This window comes from Puma concolor, chromosome D1 (assembly GCF_028749965.1).
Source record: "Puma concolor isolate L17-30 chromosome D1, mPumCon1.1.hap2, whole genome shotgun sequence".
In the NCBI taxonomy this organism is placed as follows: Eukaryota; Metazoa; Chordata; class Mammalia; order Carnivora; family Felidae; genus Puma; species Puma concolor.
The window spans coordinates 14,301,743-14,311,222 of NC_141676.1; the positions used below are offsets into that span (position 1 = coordinate 14,301,743).

At 36.6% G+C, this 9,480-nt stretch overlaps 2 protein-coding genes across 2 annotated transcripts; both read right to left on the reverse strand.

Annotated features, from left to right (window-relative positions):
- Positions 1-939, reverse strand: LOC112866171 (olfactory receptor 5J3-like). Its single transcript, XM_025929220.2, has one exon. It carries the CDS (start codon positions 937-939, stop codon positions 1-3), a length of 939 nt encoding a protein of 312 aa, XP_025785005.2.
- Positions 940-8,137: 7,198 nt separating this feature from the next.
- On the reverse strand, positions 8,138-9,088 carry LOC112865493 (olfactory receptor 5J3-like). Its single transcript, XM_025928594.2, has one exon. It carries the CDS (start codon positions 9,074-9,076, stop codon positions 8,138-8,140), a length of 939 nt encoding a protein of 312 aa, XP_025784379.1. The 5' UTR covers positions 9,077-9,088.
- Between the last annotated feature and the right edge of the window lie 392 nt (positions 9,089-9,480).

The following is a 9,480-nucleotide window of genomic DNA, read 5'->3' on the forward strand; positions in this document are numbered from 1 at the left end:
TCAGAGAGCAAATATTTTTCTCACAATAATTCTTTTCATTGCTTCGTTGGCCTCTGTGTTTCTCACACTGTATATCAGGAAATTTAGGATTGGCAGCAAAAGGGTGTAAAACATGGACAGGATTTTGGCTCTATCTGGTGCGTAGCTGGAACTGCTTCCCAGATAAGTAAATATCACTGTTCCGTAGAAGAGAGTCACTACTGTTAGGTGAGATACACACGTGGAGAACGCTTTATATCTGCTCCTTGTGGAGGGTGACTTCAGGACAGTGAGCAGGATTCCCACATAGGAACCAACCACCATCAGGAAGGTGGTCACCGATGTCATTCCAGAGAGGACGGTAAGTAAAATCTTGTTGTGTTGGGTGTCCGAACAGGACAGTTGAAAGAGCAGTGGGATGTCACAGAAGTAATGGTTGATGATGTTGGGCCCACAGAAAGACAGGCTGAGCAAGCCTCTCAGGTGGGTGAGTGAGCTGGCAGAACCTAGCAGGTAGCAAGCAGCCACCAAGTGGGTGCAGAACGTGGGGGTCATGAGGCCTTTGTAGTGAAGCGGGAGGCAAATGGCGACATAGCGGTCATAGGCCATGGCCGCCAGCAGGAAACATTCAGTGGTCAGGATCATGCTGACAAAGGAATACTGAAGGAGGCAACCGTGATAGGAGATGACTTTCTGTCCTGCTAGGTAATTCACCAACATTTTAGGAATAAAGACTGACGAATAGCAGAAATCCAAGAAAGCCAGCTGGCAAAGGAAAAAGTATTTGGGGGAATGGAGCTGTGAACTAGCCCAGATTATTGCTATAATCCAAACATTGCCCACCACGGTGACAAAATAAATGGAGAGAAACAGCACAAAAAGGACAGTATTCAGTTCAGGGTTATCGGTCAGCCCAAGGAGGATGAATTCAGTTACCACACTGACATTTCTGTTGGCCATCTGTGTGTCTCCCCAGTGGGGGCCCTGGAGGGAACAAGAGGGCAATGATAACAACCCGAATATATGCATTCAATCTACTAGCATCTTTAGAAAACTGAATGGTCTTAGTTAACAATCACAGTCCACAGGAAATTCAGTTCTCACAACTGTGAAAAGTCAGCCTGATAAGAGACTTGGGTTGAATCGAAGTCCCATCAGGGACTTTGATGTAAACTGGCATTATGCATCATAAGAACCCTGGAGAAATTAAGCCCCCTTGCAAAGCCTCATGGGAATGTTGGTTTAACAGAAAGTTTAAGACATGGACCCTGGATAACAATATATTCCAGATTCTAGAACATAAGGCAAGGACCCCGTATTGTAAGAAAAACATCCCTTAAAAAAAACAAACAAACAAAACAAAACAAAACAAAAAACCCCTCAATATTAACAGATCAATTTCTGAGACATCTAACAAAATTATTGTCTATGATGTCTTTTTAACTTAGACAAGCAATACATGACACATGTTTCACAATAATATGCATATACTATTATATATATATATATATATGATTAAATTTATAGACGGTCCATAAAAATGGAAAATGAGAAATTAGGGATGTCTAGCATAGAGAATTAAAAAAAATCAAACATCTTCTATCATAACATTACTTTTTGTTAAAACTCCCTTGTTGCAGGAAGTCATTCTTTGCTGTTCCAACAAATAACTTACCATTCTATTTTCTGATTTCCTAGAGCATTTATTACCCAATGGCTTGGATTAGTCCATATCAGATTTTTTTCATAAGATTGAATCAAGAAACTTTTCAATATGTTTTGATCCCTGCAGTCAACAGATTACAAGTCTAATTTCAAGGACCATGAACATGTTTTTGGTTCATTAGGTCATAGGTTTTTATTGAGAAAAAGATTATTAAATTAATTTTATCTTGGGCTTCATCATATACACCAGAATACATGAAAAATAAGATTATAATAGCAGATATATTAGGGACATATTTAATTAAATCTTTTTAAAGGGAAGTTTTCTTTACTGCAGAATTTATAGGAATATATAGTCCACTATTATATCTGGGGAGTTTGGGGAGAAGTAAATATAAAGCATGCTTCACGTTAATTTGACAGCTGAATTTATTTTCACTGAACAGTAATGGATATGGTATTCCACAATCCAGGCTTTGAGAATATTTCCCTGGTGTTGAATAAAAAGTGAGAAAGACATAGGTTTGGATCTCTACCCTTTTCCCAGTGTGACGTAAAGTTATTTAGTAACAATTCAAATGTTGCAAACCTTGGGACAAGATTGCTTTGATCATGTCTACTTTACTGAAATGCCAGACGTGAAAAAAAAACGACTAGTTCTTTTTTGCCACAAAACCTGTGATTTCACTTCTCAGCCTTAGTTTCTAGCTTTACTACTGGTTTCTGTGAACCTTCCTCAGGAGGTAGTTGAAATAATTAAATAAGAAAATATGTTAAAACTGGCACACTCCCTAAATGTTTGCTGTAGAGTCAAAGTGAAACAAATAGCTAGAACAGAAACTGGACTATTGACACACTGGACAAACGGCTTTTGAAGAAAGTAATTTTTTGGATCTTTGCTTTTTTGTTGTTTGTTTCATTTTGTTTAAATAGCTTTCCTTCCATTGACTTTGCTTTTAATCGAACCAATTTGTTAATATGATGATGAGTTTCTTCTTATCTCGCTGATTTCATGTTTGTTTCTTTGATTTTCATTTAATTAGCAGTAATTTTCATCTGGACTGCCTTTCACACCACTTTTCTAATGCTATAAAGCATTGAATCTAAAAATTAGCTCTGGTTAAAGGGCCAAAAGTCACCACTCTCTTCCTCAGATCTAACACAATTCAACAGCTTGTAATAATCAAACTTAAATTTTAAAGAATGTCTTTAAATTCCCTTTTGTAATTTACATAGCTATATGTAATTCACATAGCTACACAGCTACCTGAGGAAATAGGGAATTAACCCACTAATTACTTAAGAGAGCCATTTGATGTGGCGATGGTCTCATTTTATCTCCCTTATCTCAATAATTGGAAGGGATTTGAAGCATGTGATTTTTCTTTGTCTTGCATTCATAGCATGTATCAAGAGTTGCTGTTTTTGAAAACCAGAGAGGCATTTATAATTCCTTTGTTAAAACACAGAAATGTAACACCTACCTGGTGTTGAGAGGAAGCTTAGCCCTTTCTTTTAGTTTCCTGACTTGGATTTATATTTGGCTCAGGGTCTTTGGAGAATGGAATCCCCAATGATTCTGTGATACTACGTTTCATTAAAAGAGCAAAGAGAGACCAGGGGAAGCCAAGGTCCCAGCACTATCTTTCCAAATTGTAGCAATTCATGTATTTGCCCTTTCTCAGTTTTAGAGAAAGTCATCACATAAATGTGTGTCTTACCTATATGAGCCTCATTATTAAAAATGAACTCCATCGGTGTTTGTTATTATAATTTGCATAATATAGTTATGAATATTTTATGTATATCGTTTTTTAAAGAGTGCTAAGTTCCATTTGTTGATGACCATATGCTTCTATATACATACATTATATTTGGTAGCAGTTATGGAAAATATCCTATATTTCAATGTAAGGTAACTCAAGAGAAGCATAAGCAATCAGCAATCACTAGATAGAATTCAGGGGTGTGTGCATGTGTGTGTGTGTGTGTGTGTGTGTGTGTGTGTGTGTGTGTGTTCATACACCAGATTACACTTTAGTTAGGAGGGAATTTATCTCAAGTTTAACATTTTTGTCACTGTACTGGTTGAACATAAATGTAATTTCTAGAAATTCTAGGCAGGCTGCTATTTGGAGGATAGAATGAAAAATATAAAAGGTAGTAAATCACAGTGAAATGGTAGGCATTTACATATGATAAAAAAGGGAAAGGGGGCAAATAAGAATGAATAAGTCACTGATACAGGTCAAATGCATCCAAACCAATAAACACAGCTATATAAGAACAAGGTGGTGAAAATTTGCAGGAATTTTAAAATGAGACCAACAGACTACATAGTTAAAACAGACTGACACACAGGGAATATTATAATTAATTTTACTAACAAGCGTATTTCTTTTTCTTTGGCAACTAAATATTAAGTAGGAGCCTCGTTGGAATGCTTTTTATGTATTAAATCCCAATATGTTCCAGGCACTTCACAACTATTATCTCTAACCATTATGTAATTTTATTTAATTGAATATTCTGATCCATATGAATTACATTATACGTGGCCCAGCATATTTAAAGGAATTGTCTAAATTTACACTTTAGGAAATGGTTGAACAGTACCTTAATACAGTGATTGCCCAAAGTAAAACTTTGTGCTGCTTTTAGTATTTATTCTAGGCAGACTTTCAATATTGACAGACTAAGGAATGAACATAAAAATGATGGAATTGGAAACCATATTGCATGAAGAATAGTGGAAAATATAGGAAATTTCCAGTGCGAGAAAAATTAGACTCAGGACAGTATTCTAGCAAAAACTGAACATCTGAGCCAGCTAAGAATAAAGAGTGAGAATTTATGAATTTTAAGACTTCATAAGATGTATTGAAGACTTGTTGATATTGGCTCTACAAAGAAAGGTCTTGCTCAAACTGAAAAAAAAAAAAGGTTATATTTAATTGGTAAAATTGAATAAGCTAGTTTATAGGAGAAAGATGATAGCCATTGGACCATTTTTATAGGGTATTCTATATCAGATTAGGGTTTCATCGGGATGACAATATGAGCCTTAGGTATCCTTAATTCTGGGAGTTGCAATTTGTTCACAGGCCACATTTGACCAAAGACAAATGAAAATTGTCATCAAAGCTGGGATCAATTATTGTGTTCACAGCACAAGACAAATTTCAGATTTTGGAAACCATAAATTCATCACACTGGCTTATGGGTCTCTTAACAAATAAGAAACCTGACCATGGTGCAACTGTACCCATGACTGATCCAAACGGTGTCAGTAACTTATTTCCTTGATGAGTTAGGCCAATTTCCAAGCTGCACACTCCAAACCTACACACATGAAATTAAATAATAATAATAATAATAATAATAATAATAATACATATTTAGTAGAGAATCTCTGTGAACTGAGAGGAAAGTTATGTTTGATAGACATCTGCTAAGTTCTGATTTCTCCAAGTGTTGATGTTGAGCAATAACCAGTTTTATAGGTGGGGTAAAGGGACTGGAACTGAAAGTGCCCATTCCCAAATTTGTCCTGATATTTTACAGGAAAATTGATGGCATAGCATCAGATATTTCACTCACGACGTCCTCATTTATTTCTTATTGACTAACTATATCAACCATTTAAGGACATTTGGAATCTGTTTAACTGAGTTGCATTTATTTTTTTTTTTTAATTTTTTTTTTCAACGTTTATTTATTTTTGGGACAGAGAGAGACAGAGCATGAACGGGGGAGGGGCAGAGAGAGAGGGAGACACAGAATCGGAAACAGGCTCCAGGCTCTGAGCCATCAGCCCAGAGCCCGACGCGGGGCTCGAACTCCCGGACCGCGAGATCGTGACCCGGCTGAAGTCGGACGCTCAACCGACTGCGCCACCCAGGCGCCCCCTGAGTTGCATCTATTGATACACACATATATAGAGATCACTCAGGTATATATAGACAGTATATTACTCATTATATAAGGTATATTACCCATTATCTAGAATATATTACTCGTTTTCCAATCTTCGTTCAACAAATCTGTCACACACCCTTCATTTGCTTCACAACTTAGAAAATGGACTTTCCCCCCCCCTTATTTAAGTATCCAGTGACTTTATAGTATAATATAGTTACTGTATATAATACAGTAACCTTTTGTTGAAGGTCAATATTAAACATAAACAAATATCCTAGATTTTTTTCTATAGAATGACTCCTCTCCCACACATACCCACATAGTATACTGTTATCTGCATTCTGGCCAGCCCCTTATTTTATGAGGAGAGTATTTAACAGATTAGTTTTGTCTTTCTGAGTTTTAAATATCTCGCCTGTATATCATTCCTTGTGTTTGATACTCTAGTGTATAAGATATTGAATGCTTTTGAAAAAATTGTGAAGCATGATATAAAATCAGATTTACCTAGCATTATTAATTGTTTTTATTTTTTCTGAAAACTAAAACTTGTCCTTCATTTATATGAATGCCTCTTACGTATAAATGTCACATATATGTAGCATTACGGGCCTCAATTTCAAGTAATATATTCAATGATTTTGGAAAATCATAAAGGGCTCTACCAATGTTATATGATGTTCTTATTTTGTTGGTGGTGGTGCTATTATTTCATTCTGAAAAGCAACCTTTCCCCTGAATTTCTTTGCATGGATGTCTAATACAATGAGGATGTCAATTTGCTATCTTTCTTTTTTACACATTTCAATCTGATAACTTCACAAACATTGGAGCCATTCACTCATGAGTTTTGCTGTCATTGAGAGGAAAAAAATAAAAGCTTAATCTAGCTTTCCATGTAAAACCATGAATTCATACCTACAGAGGATTCAACTGTCTTAATTTGCTGATTAGCCTAGATGCCTCTTGTTATTTAAGTATTTAAAAGAATCTCAAAAAATTAAATATAAGTTTATTTGTAAATGAAGATATTTTCTAGAATACTGTTTTGTTTCCAGATAGAAGACTTTATAGCATTTTAGGGGAAGAGGTCACTATGCAACAATCAGTATCTATGGGCCTGATTTCATCATTATGCACTTATACAAATAATTTGAATCAAAGGGAAAACAATTGGCTTCACGTATTTTCTCTACCTGGAATACACAGCACAGGTGTTCCCCTGCATACAATACCTTCAGGGAATTTCTTGTTTAATATCTAAAGAAGATTTTGGAAAATCCTTAACGGAAAAAGGGAAATGAGTCTGATTTTTTAATGACTCCCTAGTTATCTTGGAAACCTTCTTTCCAAACAGGAAGTAAAATCTTTCAGAGTAAGTTTTCTGTGAGTATTAGTGACCCTTCCACAATGAGCAGTAGTAAAACAGTGGCATTTTTTTCCTGTTCAGATTCATATGTAGTAATGGAAACCAAGGCTGGGGATAGGGAAATAGTTCATAGTAACGACTACAAGTGAAATTGCACAGGCAATCTAGAACTCAAATTCTCTCTCTCTTTTTTTTAATGTTTATTTATTTGGAGAGAGAGAGAAAAAAAAGAGAGATCAAGTGGGAAGGGGCAGAAAGAGAATCCCAAGCAGGCACTGCACTGTCAGCAAGGAGCCTGACTCGGGGGTCGATCTCACAAACCTGTGAGATCATGACCTGAGCCAAAATCGAGTCAGGTGCTTAACTGACTGAGCCACAGGTCTCCCCAAGTTTTCTTTCTTACTATTTTTGAGTATCTACATTTGTTTTGAAAATCCAAACATAATTTGGATCTATATATAAATCTATACATAATCCAAGCTAATTTTAGAAAATGCACATGCCAGGGGGCTCCTGGGTGGCTCAGTCGGTTAAGCATCCAACTTCGGGCTCAGGTCATGATCTCACAGTCCATGAGTTCAAATCCCCCATCAGGCTCTGTGAGACAGCTCCGAGCCTGGAGCTTGCTTCAGATTCTGTGTCTCCCTCTCTCTCTGCCCTTTCCTTGCTCATGCTCTGTCTCTCTTTCTCTCTCTGTCACTCAAAAATAAATAAACATTAAAAAAAAAAGAGAGAAAATAAAATGCACATGCCAGGTTTGTGGATAATTCAAGTACCAATACTTTTTGCTTTGAAAGTTATTTCTTATTTCTGTGCTTAATAGAAAGATGGAGTTAAGATATATTTTATGACTTATTAATCTTATGTTTGTATTTATCTATTTGTGTGTGTGTGTTTATGTGTCTGTATATCTATTTGTATGTACTCACTTCTACCCATATGCAGGAATGAAAGTGTCTTCAATTGTCCGCTAATAAAAAGCCTAGATCTTACTATGGTTTTTAGGTTTGTTTACAGAATAGCCAGACATATCTCTTATAACATGTTACATTCTTCTAGACATTTTTCTTCTGCTATAAATCATAGGTTCCCATTAAATAAAGTCTAGGATTCCTGTGGGCTCAAAACTTTAACAAATTTGTATAAACATTCTTATCCAGAGTGCCTCTTTGTATGCTATTTTGGGATGCAGAGGTTGTGAAATTAACAAGGGAAGTATTTCATTTCTATAGCCTTTTTCACAGCATCCTTTATATCCTTATTCCTCAGGCTGTAAATCATTGGGTTTAACATAGGAATCACCAAGGTATAAAGCACAGACACCACCTTCTCTTGTTCTAAGGAATATTGGGAACTTGGTTGAATGTAACTAAAGCTTACAGAGCCATAGAGTAAAGTCACAGCCGTTAGATGTGAAGCACAGGTAGAGAAGGCTTTTTGTCTTCCTGCTGCTGAGCGGATCCTCAGGATGGTGGCAACAATGAAGATGTAGGAGATCATCACAGTCAAGAAAGTGACGATGGCAATAATTCCAGAAAAGATTAAAAGCAACAGTTCATTCAGGGACGTGTCAGAACACGACAGCTTCAACAGTGGGGGAAGGTCACAGAAGAAGTGACTGATGATGTTTGGCCCACAGAAAGACAATTTCACCAAGCCAATTGTGTGTGTCAACGAGTTGATTAAGCCTCCTACACATGACCCAATGACCAGGACAACGCAAACTATTTTAGTCATCGCCACTGTATAAAGTAAAGGGTTCACGATGGCCACGTAGCGGTCATAAGCCATTGCCGCCAGCAAGAAGCCCTCAGTGGTAAGGAGTGACACAAAGAAAAAATATTGCACGATGCATGCAGAGAATGAGATTGTCTCCCGTTCAACAAAGAAGTTGAGCAGCATTTTTGGTGCAAAGACGGACGAATAACAGGCATCAACAAATGACAGGCAGCTAAGGAAATGATACATGGGTGTGTGGAGTTTGGGAGTTATTTGGATTAGAAAGAGCATTCCTAGATTCCCCACCAACGATATGGTGTAGATCAGAAGGAACGGTGCAAAGAGGACCGCTTTCAGTTCAGGACGGTCTGTCAGTCCCAAAAGGATAAACTCTGTAACCAATGTCAAATTATCATCAGCCATGCGTGTGTTTCTTGGCACCTGTTAATGATAAGACTGGAATAAATTGAGAATAATCATGCCACACCATCAAGCCTATTTGGAATCCCTATCTGGCAACTTGAGCTGTTGATTTTTCTTTTCTGGTTGTTTTAACTAGAAGGTCTCTAATCCCTTCAAAGACTGTTTATTAGTCTATTTTTTAAGGAAATTCCATGAGCGAGAAAAGAAAACATTAGGGTCTTAGTTTCAGGACGCATTCAAGTGTTTATGTTTCTATGTGAAGAAAAAAAAAAAAAAAACTAAAGCGAATTTTATTCTAAAATATGCAAAGCAAAGTCCAGTTAATAAAGCATACTAAATAAGGTTAGAACTTTAATCTGTGGTCTCATTGAAGTTCTTTTAACCTTCTCACTTTGGGGGGCTCC